Here is a 27,310-nt window from a genome sequence, read left to right as displayed (position 1 = left end):
TGAGTAACTCTGAAGGAGAAGAGGGAAACAGGGAAAAGAGAAAGCAGTTAAGAGAAGAAATGGGGAAGGGTTAAATGAGGGGAGACCTGGAAGGGTGAGAAATGTAAAGGCTGAGGGAGCTGTTTTCATCCTTGCTCCCATCCTGCTGCCAGGGATACTGCTGTGCATCCCCCGCAACAAGCCACAGAGACTGGGTATTTTTCCTCAGTCCAGCACGCTCCCTATTATTGGGGTGGGGAGAGTTTCCCTTTCGCTCTGTGGCTCGACTAAGCAATGCCTCAACACAGCTTTTCCTCCCTGCTCCTCGCTCAACCTGCTTCCACCACAGTGGTGTGGGGGTGGAGCTAGTTGTGCTAAGCTTCCTTCTTTTCTTGGTGCAAACACCATCACGATGACAGTAGCTGCTAGCTTTTAGACAGGGGCAGCCCAGTGAACACCTCTAGTGAAGGGCGGAGGCTTTCGTGTGCATGATTTAAAGAGAAAAGTCCCGTTAAACACAACGAGGAGAATTATTTTAATAACTTTGCCAGGCTGGGGTCAAGTGCCTCGCATATGATTTCATATTATTGCTGTGAGCCAGTCTGATTGTGTTGGGTAGGGAAGAGATGGGGGAAATACTAGAGACACTGGAAGATGGGATCCAGAGGAAAGAAGAAAAAGATACAAGATCACAGAACTGATATAAGGGAGGAGGTCAAAACACTTAAGGGGGAGGTGGAGTGAAAGAATGGAAGATGAAAAGTTGGGAATGGAAAGGAAAGCCACACCATTTTAAGCTTAGGAATCTTTTTTTTTTTACCATATTTGCTAATGCCAGTTGCATGCTTATGGTTGGCCATTTATCTGTCTTGACTTTGTCTGTAAAATGGCTTTGTAAAAGTATTTTCATTCTTTCTAAAGTGCAGTTACATTAGCTATAAGATGTAGCTAAATCTGTTTTTATAAGAGCAATATAATCCTTTTTTACAGGAGTGCACAACTGAATTCTCTGCAGCCTCATACTTCCTTTTACCACCGTAGTGGAAAATGGAACTCATCAGGTTTTGTACAGTTGGCTTTATGTGCTGTGCTGCAATAAAATTACTTTCTACCTAAGACTAGATGAGGTTCTTAAGTTTAGGGTGGTGCTTCGGAGGTGAGTGGCACGCCCATTACTGGAATGCTGCTTGGTGAACTGTATTACTGTAAAAAGGGCCAGATACTTCCCTCTGCAGTGGAGAGGGAAGTAGGACTGTGGAAATTGGTAGGTGAGGCTGTTCAGCAGGTCAAAGAAGGTTACATGGCAATATCTCCCCATAACATTGCTACTTCTTCAGATAGGTCCATGGCTCAGAAGCAGTGATGGTCTCTGTTACAAGACTGACCATCCCAGAACACCCCTTCAAGACTCAGCACTGCAGCACTCTTCCTCAGTTTCCCCACAGTGATCTTCAGCCTGCTCCAGCCATAGAGGTAACTTGGCCTTGTGGCCAAGACACTTCAAAGCATTCATCCTCTTCCCAGGTAACAGACTCCCTTAGTCCAGTCCAATATAACATCAACACAACAGTGCCTTCAGTCCACTCGGCTCCACCTTGAACCACCTTCCTTACAGGCAGGTTCCCAGCAGCAACAGCCCTCTCATCATCTAACAACCAGCTGCCGGGCTCTGGTAAACACATGTACCTAGGTCAGGTCTGACCTCCTAGCAACGGTCTCTGGCAGGCTCCAGTCCTCAACCAATTTCTAGCTTAAGGCCAGTTTCTTGCCTCACATCAGAACAACCTGTTCACTCTCCTCCCATCCAGCACTTAGCTGCTGGGCTTTCATTCTCAACCACCGAGTTCTGATCCAGTCCATGAGGTGCTGGCTCTGTCTTCACACACTACTCCAGCTTTGGCATTCCAGCCTCCAGACCAGCTTTTTGACCTCCCCACTCTCCTCCCAAGCCAGCCCTCAACTGCTGAGTTTTCCTCCTTTTCAGCTCCACACCCTGCACAGATGTAGCCTGGTGGGGATAATTGAACAGAGCTGCCCAAGACCTGTTGTTCCTTGAAGAGGCAGGCTACCTTGCCATACAATCTCACTTTTGAATGACCTCCTTCCTGGCCATTGACTGTGACTGTTCAGCTCAAAGGCTTGCAGGAGTGAGTGACAAAGTACTCAAAAGTTTCTGCTCCTTCCTTATATACCATTGCCTGAGGGTAGAGATAGGAAACGTGTCTATTCTTTGCCCATCACACTAGGCCTCAGAGTTCATCATCAGAAAGGGCATTTCTCCAGGGTCTTCCAAGGATTTGTTGATCACTGGAGAAGAATCATCAATCTTGATGTAGAGTGGTCTGGAAAGGTCCATGATGCCAGACTCTTTAGAAACTCAGGCCTATTTTCTACAATGAAAAAAGGAAATTTTCCTTCCAGGCCCACTATGGGTATCAATGGCATTCTGACTCCCACCATTATTCAGAGAGACCCAGCTTCCCCTCTGCTTCCCTGACATATGAAACCTTTTACTGGACATTTGGATGGGAGAAAGAAGCTGATTATCTGTACCTGAGCAGTCACAGAATGCCAGTGGAGTATGTATGTGAAGGCTGAAAGGGAGATGGAAATGGCTCAATGATAAAGTTTGAGGCTGCTGAGCAATATCTGCCACGTGTGATAACTGCTCACTGTATTTTGCACCACATCTCTGAGCACAAAGGATAAAGTCTTACTGATGGCTCTCAGGCAGAGGTGCAGAGACTTCCAGAATGTTATGAACAGCCAGAAAGGCTGCCTCAACAGACTGCAGCAAATCATCGGGGCCCCCAGGGGTGCCTTTTGCTCCTCTTTTGAACTTAGGAGCTAAAATGCTGAAATGAAATTGTATACGCATGGTGTAAGGATTTCATTAGTCTCTGTGGAAGAGTTTCATGAAATGAATTTTCTTTATGCTTGTATGCTTTGTGCAACAATTTTATGAAAGGGCATTTCTTATATTTTCTGGCATATGGCACTTTCATAAACCTGTCAATAATAACCTTCAGTGATTCACTCTTGTGGGTACTCAGAATGAGTGTTTCACCCTTCAGGGATTTCGTGACAGTTAAAACAAAGGACACACAGACTTTACAGAAGCACTTCTAAACAATCACAAGAGATATACAGATCTATGGAAAAATAATAAACAGATGCACACATGACTCTGCTCATTTTCCTGCGCAGCTGGCTCAGGGAATCCTTGAGCTGCTCAGGGGCCCCCGGGTCAAATCACACTGGCTGCTGCAGAAATCACAGAGGTCCCTGAAACCCATGGAATCTGTGACTTCCGTGACAAACTCGCAGCCTTAATTATAGGGCCAGTTAGTCTAACATCGTTCCCTGGCAAATTAATGGAAAAGCTTACGTGAGATTCAATCAATAAAGAATTAAATGATGGGAAAATAATGAATATAAATTGCTGTGATTTCATGGAAAATGGACCTTGTCAAAGAAACTAGATTTCATTTTTTGATGATTTCAAGTAGATGTAATATACTTACATTTTGTATAGTGTTTGACTGCATGACATTCTGATTAAATATGAGCACTATACATTATCAATAGAGCACACATTAAATAGATTAAGATTTACCTTTCTGCTAGCTCCAGTGTCAGTGATAAATTATGGGAACAAACTGCCAAGGGAAGTGGTGGATTCTCCATCAGTCAAAGTCTTCAGATCGGGACTGGGCCTTTCTGGAAGACATGTTTTAGTCATAAAACCCCATTGCCTGTATTATACAGAAGGTCAGACTAGATGATCTGAAAGTCCCTTGTGGCTTTAAAATCGATGCATCTGTGAATTGTGGCTGCACTTATATGCACTGTTGAAGTAAAACAGCTAAGCCGAGTGGAAGTGTTCTCTCTACAAAATGGAAAGCAATTTAAATTACACATATTAGAATGTAAAGTTACATACAGTACATAACAATTGTCTCTATTTTATTTATTTATATAGTATAATTTCTGACCTTCCATTAACCTTTATCTTTCTAATTAACTGAATTAATAGATTTCAAATATTGGGCAGGTGTAACAAATTTCTACAGTACTTTTTAAAGCATCTAATGAAAACTAATAGGTCCTCTGATACATTCTATATAGAATTTCTCTCTCAAATCACATAGATTATCACTAATCTGCGTTTGCCACTCAATCTGCATTTGTCCCATACAGTAGTACATAGCTGTTGTATGAGAAAACTCTCATCAGTACAAGTCCCGAAGTTCCATGTTTACAAGTTGACTATTTACGATACTGTATTTTACATGCTTTATCAAATATTTATAACATATTCATGACAACATGAATGGGTCACTTCAGGATGCATCAACTGGATAAGGAAATACAGTTCAGATTATTACAGTTGTCAAGAATTTCCCCATATTAATATGTTACCTGACACCATCAGATTGACCACAGTTATGCAACCTGTATTTACACAATGGATCTGTGTATACTTGCCATAAAATGTACAGATACTTTTGTGTAAATAAGCAACTGTATAAATAGCACTGCTGTGCCACCATATTTATAACAAAAATTGTGGAGAAAGGGACAATGAGGGTGTTCAAGAGCTTGGTTCTTTTATTTCTGCTACTTGTAGTGAGAGGTTCTACGGTACAGCTGAAAAATGGTGGCTATGAGGGTATTGTTATTGCAATTAACCCTGAGTTACCGGAAGATGACAATATCGTAAGAAACATACAGGTAAGATCTTTGGTATATGTAATGTCCTTCAGTGATGATCAGACTTCTTGGTTATTTCTACCTCTAGATTAGCAGTAATCTTAAAAGACCAGTTCCAACTCCCATTAATGTCAATGCAAGGGTTTTTCTTTTGATTTTCATGGGAGTTAAATCAAATCCATTATTATCAAATTTGTTCTTAGCTTGAATTTTTCTTCTCGAGTGCTGGTGTTAATGAAATGAGTGTACTGATCTGTTGAAGTTTAACAGGACTACTATGGCTCAGGGCCAGGTTGATTCTGTGTATCACTTTCTTTCCAAAACATGAGTATTTTAGACTAGAGAATATCCGGAACATGGCTATTTAATTATCAATTATTGCACCTCCATTACAATGTTTGCCATCTGCTTTTATCTCTCCATTCCCCCATCCTTGCAGGCATTCACTGTGTTCTTAAAGTCCCTTGATGAATATAGTGATATTTTTGGTTTTAGTTATTCTTTCATTTCTCAGTGTTACCATGTAAATCTTTGCTCCATGTTCACATGATTTGGTCATTGAGCATTCACTTGCTGTAAAGAGAACAATAAACTGAAGCAGGCATTGCCATTAACTAGTGACCCCCAAACTACTCAGGAGAGGTGGGGAAGGAGCAAGGAGGAGTGGAACAGAAAAATAGTGACAAAGTAATGCTCACTGTAGAGGCAGGGAAAAGGTACAATCCTATAGAAGTAGAGCAAAGAAAGGAGGAATCCCAGGGAAAAGAATAAGGAAACCACAGGTTATTACTTACTATTTATCATTTTACTTGATTCATCAAGCACCACAGTACACTTTAGCGATCAATGAAAAAGACTGATGCAGGCCCCAACCATCCTTCACCTCAGGCCCATGTAAATTTTTTGAGGAAATGCCATGTCTGGAAGGTTCTCTGTCAGGTTTTATTTTCAGGGATAGATTGTGTTTTTTATCATAAGCCCTGAGCAAGGCGTGGTGTATATTTCTACTCCCGTAGGAGCAATCCAGAGTCTCTCAGAGTTACAATTTGGTCTCTCCTTGCTCCATGAGGGAAATAATCTGTCCCAGCCCTTCCCTTGGCCAAGGTTGGTTTCTTTCGATGTCTTCACATACTGAGTGTTACTTTATGTACCCTTGTTTCCTGGCAAGGCTAAACTACTCATTGCCTCTACCGTTCAATTCTTAATTCATAAGGCATTTCTTTTCTTTCCCTACCAGGACATGGTCAAAGAGGCTTCTACTTACTTATTCAATGCTACAAAACAGAGATATTTTTTCAAGACTGTAAAAATTATAATTCCTTTGCATTGGCTACCAAAACCTGAGTATTTAAGTGTAAAAACAGAGTCATATGATAAGGTAAGACTTAGAGTACTCATTGCAAATCAAAAGTATTTATTGTGTTCATACGCTTAATACATAGAGTCTTGTCTACAAGGTGGAGTAATACACACTATGGAGGTATGTCAAGGTCTTATTCCCACTTTGAACTTTAGCGTCCAGAAAGTGGGGACCTGCATGTATCCCTCTAAACTTAATTCCTAGCTTAGATCTGATAACGCTGCCACCAACCAAAGTATAGTGTTTGGTACACTTTCTGTCCCCCCAAAACCTTCCCTGGGGAACCCAAGACCCAAATCCCTTGGATCCTAAAACAGAGAGGAATTAACCTTTCCCCCCCTTCTCTCCCCCCATCACTCCCTTGTGAGTTCAGACTCAATCCCCTTGTCTTACACAAGGAAAAAAATCAATCAGATTCTTAAAAAAAGAAAGCTTTTAATTAAAGAAAAAAGTAAAAATTATCTCTGTAAAATCAAGATGGAAAATGTTTACATGGTCTAAGCTTTACATAGACTAGAGGGACTCCCTCCCCCCAACTTAAGATACAAGTTACAGCAAACAGAGGTAAAATATCCTTCCAGAAAAATACACATTTGCAAATAAAGAAAACAAACATAAAGACTAATCCGCCTTCTATCTAGTACTTACTATTTTTGAACATGAGAGACTGTTTCAAAAAGATTGGAGAAATCTGGTTGCATGTCTGGCCCCTTTTAACTCCAAGAGAGAACAAAGAACAACCCAAAAAGCACAAACAAAGACTTCCCTCCACCAAGATTTGAAAGTATCTTATCCCCCGATTGGTCCTTTGGTCAGGTGTCAGCCAGGTTCACTGAGCTTGTTAACCCTTTATATGTAAAAGAGACATTAACCCTTAACTATCTGTTTATGACAAGGTATGATTTCTAAACCACACTAAGTAATTGGTCCTTGTAGACTCTGCTGGTGTGCACTTAGTGTTCCCTGGTGCACTTTAACATAGTGCTGCATTTTAGAAATCACCCCCCTGTACCGCGTAGACAAGCCCTAAGTTTTTCCAATAATGAGGGAATACAAATTGCTATTTTTAGAATTTGTATTGCCCTCTAGTACCCAGTCCTGCAGTCCTTATCCAGGGAAACAATCAATGGGAGTGTTCCATGAGTAAAAGCTGCAGAATGAGCCCATTCAATAGAATCATCTGCCACCCTCCATTTCCTTTTTAGAACGCTCTTTACAAACCAAAAGTATTTGTTGTGTTCATAAGCGTAAGACATAGGGTCTTGTCTACAGGGTGGAGTAATGCACACTATGGAGGTATGATTTCTAAAACACACTAATGTGTTGCTCATTAATTCGTCCTTGTAGACCCTGCTGGTGTGTACTAAATGTTCCCTGGTGCACTTTAACGTAGTGCTGCACTTTAGAAATCACCCCCATATAGTGCACGTTACCACACCGTGTAGACAAGCCCTAAGTTTTTTCAGTAATGTAGAAATATAAATTGCTCTTTTTAGCATTTGTATTGCCTTCTAGTGCCCAGTCCTGCAATCCTTATCCAGGGAAACAATCAGTGGGAGTGTTTCTTAAGTAAAAGCTGCAGGATGAGCCCATTCAACAGAATCATCTGCCACCCTCCATTTCCTGCTGCTCTTTAAACAAGGACAATTTTATTTTTAGGCAGATGTTATCGTGGCTAATCCTTTCTTGAAATACGGAGATGATCCCTACACGCTGCAATATGGAGGATGTGGGGAAAAGGGACGATATATTCATTTCACTCCCAACTTCCTGTTAAATGACAATTTGTATAACATCTATGGATCACGAGGTAGCACCATCTACTGGACCTTAATTTTCTGCTTTTGTTGTTATAAATATGCAATGGGCAAGATTTTCCAAGGTGACTAGTGATTTGAGATGCCTCAGTTTTTAGTTCCCAACCTGCGACGCTTTAAAAGAACCTGTTTTTTCACACAGTGTTGAACATCAGGCTCCCTGGATGAGTCTTAAGTTGGACACTCAGAAATAGGGGCACCTAAAATGACCAGTCTCTTTTGAAAATTTTGGCTCATATTTTTACAGTAAATGAAGGTTCTTTTTCCTCTTAAATTATTGCCTGGACTTGGAAATACCATATACCCTAACATTACAGTGCAGTTAGTTAGTCTGAGAGTTGAGGTGGGTGTAACCTGGGGAACATGAAGGTAAAACCAGTCCCAGAGGATTTTATAATAGACTAAACTCTCATGAGCAGATCCTGCTCTGAGGATGTGAAGGTTTTTATTGGAACTTCTGAAAGTCACATTTGTCCAACTATGTTTCTTGAAAGTGTACCATCACAAGGAATTAACAATATTTCCATTTTAATTTCATCAGCATATTTTTTGACTCCATTGGCATTGCCTATGTGAGGCCATTAATAAGCAAATAAAAAAGCCCCAATAGAGACCCCTGAATTTTGTGCAGTGTAACCTGCTGCTATTAATGACTTTCTCCTATGCCCGTTAACCAATATACTGTCCAATTTATTTATCTCTGTTCCATACCCAATTAGAATCAATTATTTATGTGAGCTAGATCAAAACCAGCCCTTCAAATCTGAACCCTGGTAAATGTGCAAGGTTATTTAGATTCAAATTGAAGATGAACCTGCATTAGTTTGGATCAAAAATGTAGAGGTGTTTGGCCTAAAAGGGTGGAAATCTCACTTCACAGTCTTTCTCATCAGATTTCTGGCATTTGGGGACAAAAATCTCCGTAGAACAATTCACTGGACTCCAGTAAAGTCAAATATAAATCCAATTCTAGCCTGGGGAAGCACTGAACTCAAACCTTGAATTCTATCTTAAATTTAATCTGATCTGAGCTCTGCTTCCTTGGCCTATCTCTAATTGAAAGCTTTAGTTAGACAACATTATATACATTCTCCATGTCAATGGCTTTACCAACACCTGCAAGAAAGGGGTTAGATTGTCCTGGTGAGATAGTTTGGTTTTCTGCAAAAGTATTCTGGTTGTCTAACCTTTAACACTGTATCTGCCTGCAACTATCTAAGTAATTCTTAGTTTTACCCTGAGCTGAAGTTAAACTAACTTCTCTATGGTTTTCTAATATACAGTACATCTTTTCCTTTGTGTTATATAAGAGCCAAGAATTATTATTTTAAAAGACATGGGTAACATGAAGCACCTTGCTTGATACCAGGAATAGACAGAAGCTACTGTCTGCAAACAGAGGTGTCAGATCTTTACCCAGGTCTGTTAATACTCTGGAAGGGTTAATCTGAACACAGTGATTTGTTTGGGTTTAAAGTCAGATCCCTCAGTGAGTGCTGTGTGGGTGCAGGGGTCCATCCACACAGCACTCACTGAGAGCTCATTGCAGGATTGTGCCCTAACTTTGTTTAAATGACCTACAGAAATTTAAAGTAAACTTTAAAGTGTTGTATTTAGAATTCACATATGCTCCTGCTCTTCCACAGCCAAAGTTTTTGTCCATGAATGGGCACATCTTCGTTGGGGGGTGTTTGATGAATACAATAATGATGCACCTTTCTATGTATCTGTAGACTCTGGAAAAGCAAGTGTTGAAGCAACAAGGTATCAGTGTTTTTTTATATTTTGTCTTCAGTAGTTCAGTGACATTTGGCACATAATGGTCTTCTGTCTTCAGTCTGTACTTTGAGCCCATGCAAAGAGTCTTGGCAAGTTATTGTTCAGAGAATTAAAAAAGAAGCTTATACAATAATGTTTAACTAACAATATTGCTCCCCACAGATCAGTCTCATTGAATTGCAGTCACTATAATCTATCACACTTTCTATACAAATAGTATAAAAAGTATGAGCTTTTAATTTAGATGCAATTACAGATTTGAGTCCCCTTTCTCTACATTTTGATTTACTATGTCTTTATCGAATAGCAGTTAGCATGTAGTAAATAAGAAAGTTTTCTCAAGTTCCTTGGGGGAGTGATCCTTGAAGTTCCAGAACATTCTACTAGTTCATGTTTAGTTTTATTTTAAATATTAAAAAGGGACATGGTCAAGGCACACACCTATTATTACCCCCACTTCAAAGCTGTTACTATCTTATGATAATATTCTTCAGATTCTGCATATCTAAGGTTTTTGGTTTTTTTTTAAATGTACAACTCTGTCAATGAGAAACAAAAAGCAGAGTGAGACTGGATATCTCAGAGGGTTGGAAATGGGATACAAAACTTTTCACTTCTCAGGCACTGGTCTGAACTGGAACCAGTTTGGTCTTGCCTAAAACTTATTACGATCTGCCAATCACTTGTTGGCCATTGTGAAAGGAATTGGTATTTTCTGTCCAATTCCTAATGGACAAGTGTCAATATCACCAAACTCCTCTACTGCAATTGGTACTCTAATTGGCAGTCACCACCGAAGGAGACTGTGACAGGGCTCCCTACTCAGCCCTTCAACCACCGCAAACAGCTGGACACGTTCCAGGTTGATAAGCATCAGTGTGTTATTTATGAGGTCCCCTCCACCAGTTCCTCAATACAGCCTTGGGCAGCAACATACCCATGTACATAAACTTCTCCATAACCCACTCTCTGGGGTGGCAGAAGGAAAGATCTCATCATGTGCCCCTGTATCTCCTGGCGTCCTCCCTCTTGCACTTCCTTCCTGCCTCTTAACTGCTCCCAGCTGCTATGTTTATTTTCATAGATTCATAAATTCTAGGACTGGAAGGGACCTTGAGAGGTCATTGAGTCCAGTCCCCTGCCCTCATGGCAGGACCAAATACTGTCTAGACCATCCGTGATAGACATTTATCTAGCCTGCTCTTAAATATCTCCAGAGAAGGAGATTCCACAACCTCCCTAGGCAGTTTATTCCAATTTTATTCCAGTTTATTCCAGTTTATTGATTGCTGTCATTAGCACATCAGCCCCATGTCTACACCACAGGTCTACATTACAGCCTAAGTCAAGAAAGCTTCCCCCTCCAAGCGATGCAGGCTTCATGCTGTCCACTCTGGTGCTATGTTGATGGGAGATGCTCTCCTGCTCACATACCTTCCACTTCTTACCGAGGTGGAGTAATTATGCTGATGGGAAAGCGCTCTCCCTCTGCATAGCACGACTTCATCAGACGTGCTGCAGCTGTGCAGCTACTCCCATATAGTGCTGTAGTGTAGACTTATCTTCAGTCAAGTACATTCCAGGGGGGGAATAACTAGTAACTTAGTGACCACCTCTAGCCTCCTAAATCTGTGTCACAAAGACAGTGGTTGAATGGGAATGGAAAATGTAATACCAGTTCACCTCTGGAAAGTATCTTTGATGTCTGGATTGAAGCATATTGATGTAATAGTAGAGGCACTTTCATTGTTATTGCTTACGCAGATGGTGTTTGATGCACAACCTATACGTAATTTCTTGAAGATGCCTCTGGAAAAAAAAGTCTACCAGTATTTTATTATTCTGACCACTTGTAAATTATATTGTAAACTTTTCGGGGCAGGGCCAGCACAACCCATTGGGCGACCTAGGCAGTCGCCTAGGGCGCTTACATTTGGGAGGCAGCGACCGCTGTGGCCAGACCTTCCACTACCTCTGTCGGGGTCAGCATTTTGGGGGCAGGACCTTCTGCTGCCTCTGTTGGGGGCAGAATTTCGGGGGTGGGACCTTCCGCCACCTAGGGAGGCAAAAAAGCTGGCAACGTTCCTGCTTTGGGGGCAGAGATAGTGTCTAAATTTTTGTTTGTGCAATGGCTAATACAATACAATCCCAGTGCTGACTGGAGACTTTGAGCCTTTCATGATTCAAATAATAAATAACAAATTATTATTATTTGTTGATTATATGCAACTTGTTAGCTAAGCCTTTTTCTATCTTACCTCCCCTTTAGGTGTTCAGCTAGTGTCACTGGGAAATACATAGTTCAAAGCTGCACAGGAAACAGCTGCACGACAAGAGAATGCAAATATGATGAACAGACAAAGCTGTATGAAGCTGGATGTAAATTTGTACCAGATAAAACACAAAATGCCCCAGCATCTATAATGTATATGCAGAGCCTCCCTTCTGTAAGTACTGTTACTGCTTTTTGACCCAAGTGGATAGCCAGTGTCTTGTAGGTTGTTTCCATTAGGAGAAACTGATGATGGAGTAAAGTATTTCTTTGATGCAATCCTGTTTGTTTACAAAGAATATACACAAAGTCCTTTTACTCTAAAGATACCAGGAATCAAACAACAGGCGGTATTTTCTTTACTCACAGTTCCAAGCCTCTTTCTACCCATCACTCGGCCCAAAAAACTTCCCCTCTGCTTTCAAGGCCAACATTTCCAGTCCTTCCCTCCCAGTGGCTGATATTTGCTGAAGGTACCATGAGGTGGGGCCAACTGGATAGACAGGCTCTCATCAACCTTCTCATTACCAGCATAGGGCCTCTTTGCTTATCACCCCACCCAAGATCTTACTTAGGGCACTGCTCTCCCCTGCCAGCTCCCCTCTACTGAGAGAAAAAGTCTGAATTTCAGTGAGCAACCCAGTCCTATGCTGGACACAGAAGGAGAAGATCTGAAGAGACAGATATCACCATATGAGTTGAGGGTTGATGTCCTTCATGGCATGGAATCATTGTAGAGGTGCAAGATCCATGACCAGGGTGAATTAATTGCCAAGAAGGTAATATTGGAGTGCCTCCATGGCCCATTTCACAGCTAAGTCCTCTTTTTCTATAATGGAGTGGCCTCTCTTGAGAACAACTTGTAACTTAGGATGGGATATTCCTCACCATCAGCTATCTGAGACAAGACAGCCCCTGGTCCAGCTTCAGAAGCAGCAGTGTGTAGGAGAAATTCCTCAGTGAAATCCAGTCTGTATAAAATGGGCTCCCTACAGAGGTTACCCTTTAGTAGCTGAAAGACCTTCTCGCAGGCTTCCATCCAATGGATCTTTCCTAGGCTGCTGTTCTTGAGAAGATTTCTGAGAAAGGTCTCTATAGATAAGAACCCCGGTACAAACTGGTAGTAGTATCCTGTCAGCCCCCAAAACTGGTGCATTTGCTTTTTTTGGTTGAAGTGGACAGTCCCTCAAGGTCTGGACCTTGTCTACCAGAGATTGTACCTGGCCCTTCTCATGGTGTACCCCAGGTAAGTAGTTTTGTCTTTGACTGTACAGCACTTTGCAGAGTTCACCATTAGTCTGTCCACTCTGAGGGACCAGATTACAGCAACCACGTGCTTCAGGAAGTCTTTCCAGCTATAGACCATGACATTATCGAGGGAGATCACAGCATAACCACTGTGGGACTAGGGGGACTGGTCCATTAGCTGTTGAAACATTGCTGGAGCCCCATGTAGGCTAAATAACAGAACCTGGAACTGATATAGGGCATAAGAGGTGACAAAGGCTATTTTTTCTCAGCACTCTAGAGTGAATGGGATTTGCCAGTATACCTGTGTGAGATCCAAGGGATATATATTTGGCCTCACCCAACCGATCTAGTAGCTTGTCAATGTGTGGCTTGGAATATGCATCAAACCTTGAGGTGCATAGACTTCTCTAAATATCAGTGCAAATTTTTGTGGTCCATAGGGTTTAAGAACCAACATGCTTGGACTTTTCCAGTCTATGGGTCTCTTCTGTCACGACTTCCCCCAAGGTCCAGCATGTACTGGAGTTTCTGCTTCATGATCTCCCTCATCTTCTATGCAAGAGGCTGCATGATGTTCTGAAACCTTGTCCAGCCTTAGTTTGGATGTAGTAGGAAGTGTAATAGTTTTTACTCAGTTGGTCAGAAAACACGGTATGGAGAGTACCAGTTGTTGGGCTTAGACCTTTTGTTCCAGAGTTTGATTGTCCATGGCACAGACCATCCCAAGGACCAACATGTTGGCTGCCTGTGGCCCTAATTCTGATTTTGGAGGGTAGCTGGTGTAAGCTGGGATCTGAATGAACTCTACCCTGCCATTTGGTGATGAACTGGGGGGAAAGACTTCAGGAGCAGTGTTTATTTGCATAGACACACCTGCTCTGCCATGGCATTCAGCAGACAGAGCTGCTTTGCCAAAGTAATCAGTCTTGTCTGCTTTGGGTTAAAATTCACTTTATTTTCCTTATTGTATGAATAAAGGGCAGCATGCCCTGTTTGAGGAGATCACCGTAAAATCAATCTCGCTTTCTGTGCAGGTGGTATGGATGCCAAATTTAAGTGAAGAAGGGACGAGTAGGGACAGGTATTGCTACTTGATGGTGTGGACTATGTTTAAAGCATCTTTACGACCATCTAACCCTCCCCTCTCCTGTGTTTAAAGACTCAGTTGAAAGATCTTTTTTCTGTTCATACCTTAAGGCAACAAAGGCAAAGGACACTGCCCAGTGTACTGTGGGATGGGTGTTTACTCGTGGCTTACATGCTTTTACAAGTTGCAGTCTTTTCCCGAGGTAATGCTGTGTTCCTTCTCCTTTTTAATAAGTTTTCTTTAGTTATACACAGACTCAGTGCTTGTGCATGGGAAAGTAGTGCTTCTTCGAGGCACCAGGGATGGTGTTTGGTTTTCCCAGATTAGTTGATGGGGGCTTGAGATAGTTGTTTTGAAATGTGAAGATGAACCCCTAGATTTTGACCTGGCCATTGTTGCTGTCAGGCAGAAGGGTCACGTGGCTTTAAGAGATTGAGATTGGGCAACATCCTACTCCTGACTTCTGCTCTGTCTACACTACCTAAGAGGCTGTCAAATGTCAAACACCCCAGTGAGGTTTACTTACATTTGCTTTTCCCACCACCTTACTCATCCAGATGCCATAATTATATATGGTTTCAGTTTCTCATTTCTGTCAGTAAGAGGAAAGGGAAGAGCTCTCTCTACCCAGAGATCCTTCTTGATTCAGGCTTTGCCAGTTTGCTTCTTTCTTCCCTGTACCGCCTTCCTGTGCTGCCTTCTGCCACCTGTGTTAATGGGTCAATTTGCTCATTAGTCCTTCCCTAACCCATTCTTATCCACTAATTAGGCCCCATAAGGTCCACTCTGGGGGGAATTAATTAGTGTTTAAGCATCTAGAGCACTGGCTCAGCTGTTCATTCCCAGCACTGTCATGGACACCAAAAATTTGTTTTGTTTTTCTTTTGTCAGGCTGTCTCATTTCATAATTTACATGGCAAATATTTTTGTAAGGGCCCTGCCAATGGGCCCAAGGTTTTGACTGTCTGAACTCAGGAGCAATAAGAGCCCGCAACCCCCAAATTTGAATAATTGGAGATGGGCCCATTTGTTGTAGGCAGTCTCTTGGGCACTCGGCATTCAGGAGATTCTCCCTTACAAAGGTGCCTAAAGCTTCTAGTCTCTTGTGAAGAGCAAGGACGTACTGCACAATGTTTGCAGCTTAGGGACCCTGCTCCTCCCACGTTTCTCGTACTAAGTCCAGTAAATTGTTCAAGGGAAACCATTTCAGCTACTTGAACCCCTGTTCTTGTCTCAGGTTTTAGCCACCACCAGCACAAGTCCTGTAGTTTCTGTGCCACCATGCAGGGCCAAGTCCTCAGATAGATCCAATGAGTCTAAAATGGCCACTTTGCCTCAGGCATAAACCTTGCTATCGGAGGTATAATCCCATGCTGTCACTGGATTTAGCCCACAATAGGCAGTCTGTGGTTCTGTCCTGGTCAAGTAGGTGACGGGTAAGACTGCTCAGTGTTCTGATGGCCACCATGCTCCACAGCCACCCACTTAAAAATTTCAAGAAAAGTCACTGGATCATCTTCAGTCCCCATCTTCATGAATCTGACTGGCACCAGGGCCACGGCAAGGTCCGTGTCCACCAGACCCATGGTGGAAGTCCGGCCAATGTGGGAGGCTTCAGTGAGGTCACGCCTTGTTGCATCAGCTGTTGTTGTTATTGCTGCTGCTGAGCAGCTAAGTCTCAAGTCAGTTGCGACTGCTATTGGTGGATGTGCTGCTCCGCCATTTATTTCAGTAGTTGCTCCAGGTCCATACTGCTGGGGAGTCTCTTCTTTAAGTCCTGACCTCTTCCCTTCCCCCAGTGCTATATGTGTGCCTGCATTCTCCCTCAAGTTTGTTCTTCAAGGGCTGCCTCCATAGTACCCCTTTGTCGCCCCCAGGACATGACTCACCTAGCTGCTTGTCTCCACTGTTATGGTGCTGTGTCTATGAGGTCCAAGGTAGCATTGATTTTGTCCTCCTGCAAAGGCACAGCTCAGTCCTACCCCTTCCAAAGGAATCAGGAACAACAACAACGACAAAAATACAACTCAAAACAAGGTTATCCAATGAACTTTGCGTGGGACCGAATGCTTCTATTCAAGGCTTGGCTCCAAACAATCCATGCTTCTGCTGATCCCCCAGCATCTGATTGTCCCTTCTAGCAGGAGCTTGTCAGGCCAGCAAGCTGGCTCAGCCTCTGGTCTGCAATCAAGCTTCTCTCTGGAGAAGAGGAGTTCTGCTCTTCTTCCTGGGCAGCCCTGAGTTTAGCTAAGTTTCCGTTTAGCTACTCTCTCCATGCCTGACATTTGCTGCTGGTGTAGTGGGATGGGACCAACCGTGTCCACAGGCTCTCATTAACCCTTTCATTGACAGTGTGGGGCCTATCTGTCCCATCACAGGTGTACAGAAATGTAGCCTGACATTGTGGCTAATTTTGCTCCCTTTTGGGTCAGGTAAAAATAAAGTTACCCTGACAAGAGGCATTTTTGGTTGCAACACTGAGTGGGCTTACCCTTTTGTGACAGGCCCAATCCTGCTAAGTTGTAAGCGTCTTCAACTCCCACTAAAATGAATGAAAATTGAGCATGCTCAGCCACTTGCTAGAGGTGCTCCACACCTTACTTCTGGAGCTCCGAAAATATTCTTGGGCTAAATTGTACCCTGTTGGGAGTAGCAAGTGGGGACAGACACAGCGAGCTATTCATCCTCTCTAAAAGTATTCCTGCCAGCCAGGAAGATGAGAGGGCTTTTGTTTTGCAAACTTTTCTCTTCCTGCATGAGTTTGCACTGGCAGAGTGTGTTGTGTCCCAGGTGAGTTGGGATCCTTATATATATAAAAGTTCTGGGATTCCATAGTAACTACATGACTGTGAACTTTATTGATGATGTCTGCACTGCCAGGGCATCCTCACACTGTGTGTCTACAGTGCAATCTGAAATATGATTGAAGTTCAGGTAGGCATCTCCATGTTAGCTTTAATCTAGCTAGTGTGGCTAAAAATAACAACAACATGATGGCATGGACGCTGGTGCAGGCTAGCAATGTGAATATATATCCAGGGTTCTGGGTGAGCTTGTACAGCCCATGCTGCCAAATCTTCGGTGCTATCTGTAGCCACACTAGCTGGACTAAAGCTAATGTGGGTATGGCCACTTGAGCTGCAGGGCTGTGCTCAGTGTAAACCCTGAGACAGATTCTTTGACTTTGTCCAGGGCACAGGACATAGACAGATTATATTCTCTGTAGCCTTTAGAGCAGGAGAAGAATTTCTGTATTTCTGGTTGTCATGAGCAATAGAACAATAGTAGACTGGGATTTACTACTACATGTGTATGCTTGCTTTTTTCAGTAATTTTTCTTCTCTTTCAATTGGCTTTTTTTTAAGGTGGTTGAGTTCTGTGATCAAAGTACTCATAATGAAAAGGCTACAAATCTGCAGAACAAAATGTGTAACTACCGCAGCACCTGGGAAATAATTATGAACTCTCCTGACTTCAGTAACACCTCTCCAATAAATAGCGCAAGTCCTCCATTTGAGACCTCCTTCTCATTGCTGCAGACCAAAGACAGAGTAGTCTGTCTAGTACTTGATGTTTCTGGGAGCATGACTGGGGTAAGAATAAACATATACATTCTTTTTTTTAGCAGAAATGCTTAGAAATGGTTAGGCAGTTATAAAACAATGTGGTGTGTATATATTACAATATTTTCTTCAGTCAATATTTCAGCAATCATGTTTATTATTTTAGAAAAATTGATGCCACTATTTCTCCCATTATACATATTTAGGGATTGATAAAAGGAAACTCATCAAAATTGCTAAAAATGATATGCCAGACTTGGTCTCTCTTTCCTTACAAAATATAACTATTGCTCTTTTTTTAGCTTCAGCTCCAGAATGTCAGAATCACTGTAGTTCCCCCAAACAGAAAATATATCATAAATGCACATTTCATGCTATGTGACTCCGAAGTTATTTTCAAAATAAATATGAGTCACTGTGTATAGCAAAATAAAAATGAAATACTTTCCCTCATAATCATTCATCCTAATGAGTCAAGAATTTGGGTTGTCATAAAATGATGCTGGATTAACCAGAGGCATTTTTTTAAATTAAAACTTGTACTAAATTTAGCACAATTATCATCTTGCAGAGTCCCTTGTAGGTAACATGAGCCCTTAAAGAGACTCTCAATCTGTTTTGGGCCTCAACTTTATCAATCTTACAGTAAATCCAATATAACCTCCCTGAATAAGCTGTCTGTTCATATGTATAAATATCATAACATGTAGAAGTGATAGCCATGTGATAAGTTGGTCACATTTTTGTGGTTTATTTATCCTGTACCTTTACAATCTTCAGCTGCATTCTTCCTATAAATCCATTTACCCAGGTTTTAGTCTTACATTCCAAACCACTATCCAGCTTCCAAGAGCTATTTTTATATCAATATATGTTGTATTCTTTCCTCAATATACAGAATTTCTTCATCCTTTATTTTTGTTTCAAACATTCAATCCTGAGCCAGTGACAACGTCTGTTCTCAAAAAACGTTACAACGTTTAAGTTTGACATTTCACAGATCTTCAAGGCTAGAAATAGGACCTTCCCACTGGTGTTTCTCTGGGAGGACAAGATATTTTATGTCTGAAAAAAAAAGTATGTAATCTTTAGAAATGTTTATAAGCCCTGTAAGGATCGAACAATGGCACCTGGCTTTAAAGGTAGAAGGATAAAAAATAGTCTCAATATAAAAAAAATTGAAACATCTCTTAAAACATTCAAGAATACTTTTTTTTCTGTCATACTGAATATATACTGATGTGGTTTTATCACCCTTTCTTTCGAATGGCCTGCCTAGTCACTCAAAATTTCACCATCAAGGAACAACATTAGTATCCCCAACTCATGCTGGTTAAAACTGTACCATACTATCATGTATTCCATATACACAGTAGAACCTCAGAGTTACGACTAGTTACTGACCAGCCAACCACATGCGTCATTTAGAACTGGAAGTACACAATCAGGCAGCAGCAGAGACAGAAAAAGCAAATACAGTACAGTACTATATTAAATGTAAACTACTAGAAAATAAAGGGAAAGAAGCATTTTTCTTCTGCATAGTAACATTTCAAAGCTGTATTAAGACATTGTTCAGTAGTAAACTTTTGAAAGAATAACCATAACGTTTTGTTCAGAGTTACAAACTTTTCAGAGTTACAAACCTCCATACCCAAGGTGTTAGTAACTCTGAGGTTCTACTATATTATTATACAGTATAAAGTGTATTAATGTAGCTTTCTTTAAAAAATACATATTTTGAGTCTTCAGTTCAACAATCAACACAACTCCACTGAGGAGCCAAATGATGATGTTTTGATAAAGTCTGTTGGAAAAATCCTTGGTATATGGTAAGGAATTTGCCAAGGATGGTGCATGGGATTTATCTTCTCTTTCACAAAGACATCTATGAGGCTAAAGCAGGTTGAGCAGATGTCTTAAAATATTTGATAAAGATCCACAATAATGAATTTGATCACAATTTACAGGAGGGTGCTTAAAATGGCATATGTCCATTTCTTTGGCCTACAGCAGTGGTCCCCAAACTGTGGGGCGTGTCCCCACTGTGGGAACACAGAGGAATGTCTGGGGTGGGGGCTGGGCCAGCCCCCATGAGGGGACAGGGAGGGAAAGCCACTCAGCCCTGCTCTGTCCCCGGGCCCTGGGCTCCTGTCCGGTGGCCGTGGCTCCGCTCGTGGCCCAAGGGGACACGACATATTCTATTACTGGTAAAGGAGGAGTGCGAGAGAAAAGTTAGGGGACCATTGACCTATAGGATACTATATAATGTTTTATATGAGTTCAGTTTTGTAGTTCAGTATTTGTCAATATCAAATACTAACTTCATTGATTTTGTGACAAAGATATGGATCTCAAGTAAGTGGTGCATTGTGGCAAACCCAGGACAAATGGCTACAAAGGGAGGGGTAGTAATTAGTCCCGGGGGTTAAAAGACCTCTCTCAATCCACTGAGGAGAGATAACCAGGGGGAAATAAGGTTCAGCTGGAACAGAGGTTACCAGGGAACTAATTAGGTTCAGCTGGCTCCAACTGCTGGAGACCTTTTTAAACCCTCCCTGGCGTGGAAGCAGGGGGGAGAGGGTACGTCTACACTACAGGATTATTCCGATTTTACATAAACTAGTTTTATAAAACAGATTGTATAAAGTCGAGTGCATGCAGCCACACTAAGCACATTAATTCGGCGGCGTGCGTCCATGGTTCGAGGCTAGCGTCGATTTCCAGAGCATTGCACTGTGGGTAGCAATTCCGTAGCTATCCCATAGCTATCCCATAGTTCCCGCAGTCTCCCCTGCCCCTTAGAATTCTGGGTTGAGAGCCCAGTGGCTGATGGGGCAAAAATCATTGTCGCGGATGGTTCTGGGTAAATGTCGTCAGTCATTCCTTCCTCCGGGAAAGCAACGGCAGACAATCATTTCACGCCCTTTTTCCCCAGATTGCCGTGGCAGACGCCATAGCACGGCAGCCATGGAGCCCGTTCAGCTTTTCTTTTTTTTTTTACAGTCACCGTATGTGTACTGGATGCCGCGGACAGAGGCGATACTCCAGCACTACACAGCAGCATTCATTTGCTTTTGCATGATAGCAGAGATGGTTATCAGTCATTCTGTACCGTCTGCTGCCGGTGTAAATTGGCAATGAGATGACGGTTATCTGTCCTTCTGTACTGTCTGCTGCTATCATGGGTGCCCCTGGTTGAGATTGGCCGGGGGCACAAAGGCAAAACTGGGAATGACTCCCCGAGTCAATCTCTCCTTTATGTTTTCTAAAAATGGAGTCAGTCCTGCCTAGAATATGGGGCAAGTGTGCTAGAGAACCAGTGTATCAGAGAGCACAGCTGCTCCATGTCAGATCCTGCAGAAATGATGAGCTACATGCCATTCACGGGGGGTGTCCCTGCAACAACCCCACCCGTTGCTTCCCTCCTCCCCCAACCTTCCTGGGCTACCGTGGCAGTGTCCCCCCCATTTGTGTCATGAAGTAATAAAGAATGCAGGAATAAGAAACAGTGACTTGTTAGTGAGATAAAATGAGGGGGAGGCAGCCTCCTGGTGCTATGACAGTCCAGGCAGGACATTAAGCCGTGCAGGGGAGAGGAGCCCAGCATCTCGGTGCTATGCTAGTCCAGGCAGTATAGAATCTTTTCTTAGCACAGGAAAGGGAGGGGGCTGATGGAGCTCAGCCCCCAGTTACTCTTATGAGGACAGTTATCAGCCATTCTGTACCATCTACAGGGAAAGACTAGGAATCATTCCTATTTTTACCCAGGCGCCCCCAGCCGACCTCATCTGAGGCAAGCCAGGAGCACTAACGGGCCGATGGTGACGACGGATATCAGTCATATTGTACCGTCTGCCACCAGGGAGGGGAGAGAAGCGGATACTGCTCTTCACTGCTGCAGCATCGCGTCTATCACCAGCATTCACTAGATGCAGGGTGACATTGAAAAAAGTCAAGAAATGATTTCTTTCCCTTTTCTTTCACGTGGTGGAGGGAGGGAGTAAATTGAACCGCGCTGGACAATCTGTTTGAACCTACAGGCACTGGGAGCTCAGCCAAGAAGGCAAATAGTTTTCGGAGACTGCTGTGGACTGTGGGATAGCTGGAGTCCTCAGTACCCCTTCCCTCCCTCCGTGAGCGTCCATTTGATTCTTTGGCTTTCCGTTATGCTTGTCACGCAGCACTGTGTAGCCTGGAGATTTTTTTTCAAACGCTTTGGCATTTCGTCTTCTGTAACGGAGCTCTGATAGAACAGATTTGTCTCCCCATACAGCGATCAGATCCAGTATTTCCTGTACGGTCCATGCTGGAGCTCTTTTTGGATTTGGGACTGCATTGCCATCCCTGCTGATCAGAGCTCCACACTGGGCAAACAGGAAATGTACTTCAAATGTTCGCCGGGCTTTTCCTGTTTACCTGGCCACTGCATCCGAGTTCAGATTATTGTCCAGAGCGGTCACAGTGGTGCACTGTGGGATACCGCCCGGAGGCCAATACCATCAATTTGCGGCCCCACTAACCCTAATCTGATATGGTAATACCGATTTTAGAGCTACTCCTCTTGTCGGGGAGGAGTACAGATACCAATTTAAAGAGCCCTTTATATCGATATAAAGGGCCTCGTGGTGTGGACGGGTGTGGCGTTAAATCGCTTTAACGCTGCTAAAATCAGTTTAAACGCGTAGCGTAGACCAGGCCAGAGTGAGAGAAGCAGGGAAGCTGCCAGCAAGTTAGGTGCAGCAAGGCTCTGATCTCTTCCAGCAAGGATGGTTGTGCTCTGTCCACAGAAAGGTAGAAAACAAGCACAAGGGACTTACTGAGGGAAAGATCAGCCAGACCCTGTGCTACCTAGAAAGGTTTGCTTTGCCCAAGCCTGTGTCTCCAAGGCTAAAAAGGAATGAGCCTGCTAAAGAGGAGAAGGTACTTTGCCACATGCATCTTGTGATGAGCTGCAGTTGAGCAGAATGGAATTCAGTGCTCTTGAAAGTAAAGCATTAAACACTGGCTGAATACAGGTACAGGGCAGGTATAGCCTGTGTAAGCATCCCCTACATCAGTGGTTTTCAAACTTTTTTCCTGACAACCCAGTTGAAGAAAATTGTTGATGCCCATGACCCAACAGAAATGGGGCAGGGGGTTTGTTTGCAGGGGGGGATCAGGGCTCTGGGCTGGGGGTGCAGGCTCTGCGGCGGGGTGAGGGATGTGGGGTTTGGGGTGCAGGAGGGAGCTCTGGGTTTGAGGTGGGCTCAGGGCTGAGGGTTGGGGTGCAGACTTTCCTTGGGCAGTTCCCAATCAGCATGCAGTGGGGGGTGCTAAGGCAGGCTTCCTGCCTGTCCTGGCACTGCAGACTGTGGTACGCCCTGGAAGCAGCCAGCCGCAGGTCCGGCTCCTAGGTGGAGGTGCACAAGTGGCTCTGTGCAGCTCTTGCCCACAGGCACCCCTCCCCACTCCCATCTCCCATTGGTTGGTTCCCAGCTAATGGAATTGCAGAGCCAGTGCTTGGGGTGGGGGCAGTGCGCAGAGCCCCATGGCCTCCCAGCCTAGGAGCCAGATTTGCTGCTGGCTGCTTCTGGGGCGCAGCGTAGTGTCAGAACAGGTAGGGACTAGCCTGCCTTAGGCAGGTAGCAACACCCATGGGACTTTTAATGACCCAGTCAGCAGTGCTGACCAGAGCTGCCACAACCCAGTGCCTTACATTCCGTGACCCAGTATTGGGTCGCAACCCACAGTTTGAAAACCACTGCCCTATATTGCTGTGCCAACAGATCATCTTCCTGATGTGCCACACCAATACAAATCCGTTCCTGAAACTGATCTTCAGCAAAGATTGACAATTTGCCCAAATTATCTAGTGAAGTTATGACAGGATATATGTCTATCATACGTGATATATGCTAAGAAATCACCCAACTGGGAACTGTGAGGCACAGGATGTAAATGCACCAATCTTTTCCCTCTAGAGATAATACTTCAGATTCTGGATCACAGGTGAAAGTGGTACTCTCTAATGATTATCTGTCCCCATCACACAACCAAATCTTTTGATACAACTGGCATTCCTTCCTCTGGATGGGGTTTCAGATTGGAATAGCAGATGTGGAGGTACAGTGAAAGAGCAGCCTGGAAAAGCTTATGTAGATTAATACTATGAGTATTTTACTCTCTTTGGCATCAAATTCACCCCAAAGCCATTAAAAGACAAACAAGTAGTTAACTAAGGTCTGCACCTAGATTTCCAGAGATAAAAAGATAGAAATGGGCCCAACCCCTAATCTTAAAAAGATCAAGAATGACGACAGCTGGTTTTATAGAGAAAATTTACCCTGGGAAGTTTTTCTATCTGGTTTTCAGCAATCTGTTGAAAGATTTACATTTAAAATATGTTCTATCATGAAAGTTAACAAATTTTCAAAGTGCCAGTAATATGTAAAACAGGGGGTATCCTAATGCATAAGTGGGTTGATTAGGTAAAGTGGCTGAAGATTCAGAACTGTGAACAAATTATGTGACACAAAATTTTATTTGTGAGCATGAGATCACATTGTTAGAATACTGTTTAGCTCACACTGTTATATATCTCCTGGCAGTTTCAATATGCAGATACATTTTCTTGATAGCCAAACATGGCACACCTCTCCACTAGTCTGGAAAGAATATGGCTGGGGGTAACGTAGGGTAGTTTGGAGTACTCAGATATTGGAAAAGTTAAACAACTACCCATATACTCCCTCCAAATCTCTCATCTACTCTATGGCAGGTACATTTCCATTTTTTGGTACAAAATGAACATTAGTAATTGCTGTATTTTTGCTTTTTGACGTCTCTGCTATAAAGCCTTGACTGTTCTAAGTACGTCCCTTTCTTCACCTGCAGAATAACCGCATTAAACGTCTCTACCAAGCTGCAGAAATATTCCTGCTACAGATTATCGAAACGGGTTCCTGGGTTGGAATTGTCACATTCCATTCTACAGCACAAATTAAAATTAATCTACAACAAATAGTCAGTGAGAATGTACGCCAGGATCTTATTACATACCTGCCTACAACAGCTGGTGGAGGAACTAACATCTGCGAAGGAGTACGCAAAGGATTTGAGGTGAAGGAAAACATTGGGCGGAATGTGGCCTGGAATGCAGTGACGCTGAAATGGAATTAGGGATCATGGTGGATATCCAGCTGAACATGAGCTCTGAGTACAGTGATATAGCTAAGAGAGCTAATATGATCCTTGGAGGTATAAGGAGAGAATAATGAGTAGAAGTAGGGAGGTGATTTCACCTCCGTGTACAGCAGTACTGAGACCACTACTGGAATCTGGGGACTGGTTCTGGTGTCCACACTTCAGGAAGGATGTTGGGGAAACTGGAAGGGGTTCAGAATAGAGCTACAAGAATGATCCAAGGTTTGGAAAATGTGCTTTATAGTGAGAGACTTAGGAAGCTCAATCTATTTGGTTCAATAGAAGCAGGTGCAGGGCCTAAGAAATTTACAAGGCCCTGTGATGTTTATACTAGAAAAAAATTAAGATTGCATTGAGACAATCTTACAAGAATGCTTTGCAGGAATCTCAAGGCATCTTGCAGAAGATCAAAATCATATAAAGTCTTATAAAAAATTGCAAATTTTGTTTATTTGAACATTGGTTTAATCATGGTTTCATTCTGAAATGTGGTTATGTAAAAATGGCAGCATGATAGTCTGTGATTTCTCAAGCCACTACCCAGAACAGAACTGCGTTCACGGTAGCTTTCCATAGCCTTAAGGGACATATTCAAGCTTCTGGAAGATGCCCTGTGCATATGCTGTCATTGACAGCAGGACCTGGAGTGGGGGCACACATTACAACTTCTTGGAAGATATGTAAGGAATATGCTACCTGTAGACACCTCTCCCCTGAACCATCCTGCTCTGTACAGGCAGGATAATTCTGACACCTTCAATTCAGCCATTGCCACATAACACAGCCTCCACCGCCCGCACAATTCACACTTGTAAGGAAAGGATTTTGCCTTACACTTGCACACATATAGATCAAGGAAAATTGTTGTGCTACCTGTACTAGGGCAGCTAACATTTACAATAAAGCCCTATTGCTAATACTTGAAATTCTCTTATCAATTTAGGTTATTAAACAAAAATACTCTAATCTCTATGGTTCTGAAATTGTACTGCTGACAGATGGAGAGGATGGGAGTATGAGCAGTTGCCTTACAGAGGTGAAAAACAGTGGATCGATCATTCACACCATTGCCTTGGGGCCAAACGCTGCTCCAGAACTAGAACAATTTTCAAATATGACAGGTGAGTAACTTCCTAAACTAACCTGGCTTTTCGCTTGCATACCTGAAGCATGAAATGTAAAACTAGAGTGGTTTACAGCTTGTAATATGAGAAGAAAGCAAATTTAGTCACCTAATTCCAGTCGTTTTTACAGAATGTTTATTTTCACCTAAATAAACACAACAATATTGGGAGCAATTGTTATCTTTATCTGTCCCTGCTTTAAAAAAATTGTAACCTGCTAACACCCTGCTAAATAGCAAGGTTTGATAATTATATTACTGCAGGATGTTTCTTTAAACAGAAAGATAAGCTCAGTGTTGAAATGATTAACATTTTATTTCTGATGTTTACGTGGCAATGGTGTGTAAACTTATTAATGTCCTAAATAGTTAAATAATTACCCCCTCACAATGAGTCACAAGTGGAGGCTCTAGCTGAGGAGTCAGTCAGCTCTGCTTTGAGTTGGAGCTGCACTGTTACTTCTAATTTCAGCCATTTTAAGGAAAGCCAGATGGGTGCTGGGCAGGGGTGAAAGTAAGTTCAGTGACTTACCCGTACGCTGGGGCTAGCTCTGGCCCCTGAAAGGAGCGGGGCCTAGGGTGGAAGGGGCGTGACCGAGGAAGTCAGAGCCACCCCAGCCCACCCTGTAAGGTAAGTGCCCCCTCCACCAGGGTAGCAGCAGCAGCAGCCTGGGGCTCTGGGGGCTATTTAAAGGGCCCAGGGCTCCCCTTCTTCTACTGCCCCAGCCCTGTAAATAGCCAGAGCCCTGGGGAGGCAGCAGGGCTCCCACACCTATTTAAAGGACCAGAGTGGCAGAGACAGCTGGAGCCCCCCGCTATCCCTGGGCTCCAGGGGCTATTTAAAGGTCCCGGGGCTCCCCTGCTTCTACCACCTGCCCCGGCCCTTTAAAGAGCCGCCAGAGCCCTGGAGTAGTGGCGGTGGGGCTCCCGAGGCTCTTTAAAGGGCTGGGGCAGTAGAAGCAGTGGGAGCCCTGGACTTTTAAAATAGCCCCCAGAACCCCGCAGCCCTACTCCAGGGCTCCAGCAGTGGGTCTCTGGTGGCAATTTAAAGGGCCTGAGACTCTAGCCCCTGCTGGGAGCCCCAGGCCTTTTAAATTGCCCACTGAGGAAGCCAGGCTGCCCCGTACAGCAAACTGGCTCTTGCCAGTATGCCGTACCAGCGTACTTTCACCTCTGGTGCT

The 27,310-nt window shown here is 43.2% G+C and overlaps 1 protein-coding gene across 1 annotated transcript in view; it reads left to right on the top strand.

Annotated features, from left to right (window-relative positions):
• The first annotated feature begins 4,563 nt into the window (after positions 1-4,563).
• Positions 4,564-27,310, top strand: part of LOC127056013 (calcium-activated chloride channel regulator 1-like) — a 35,934-nt gene continuing 13,187 nt past the window's right edge. The window contains exons 1-8 of the mRNA XM_050963656.1: positions 4,564-4,713; positions 5,930-6,070; positions 7,712-7,862; positions 9,516-9,633; positions 11,918-12,095; positions 17,624-17,851; positions 24,698-24,922; positions 25,950-26,127. Coding sequence (XP_050819613.1) covers positions 4,564-4,713; positions 5,930-6,070; positions 7,712-7,862; positions 9,516-9,633; positions 11,918-12,095; positions 17,624-17,851; positions 24,698-24,922; positions 25,950-26,127 — 1,369 coding nt within the window. The remainder of the gene's footprint in view (positions 4,714-5,929; positions 6,071-7,711; positions 7,863-9,515; positions 9,634-11,917; positions 12,096-17,623; positions 17,852-24,697; positions 24,923-25,949; positions 26,128-27,310) is intronic.

Source organism: Gopherus flavomarginatus, chromosome 7 (genome assembly GCF_025201925.1).
Source record: "Gopherus flavomarginatus isolate rGopFla2 chromosome 7, rGopFla2.mat.asm, whole genome shotgun sequence".
Classification (NCBI taxonomy): Eukaryota; Metazoa; Chordata; order Testudines; family Testudinidae; genus Gopherus; species Gopherus flavomarginatus.
This window is presented reverse-complemented; position numbering and strand designations above follow the sequence as displayed.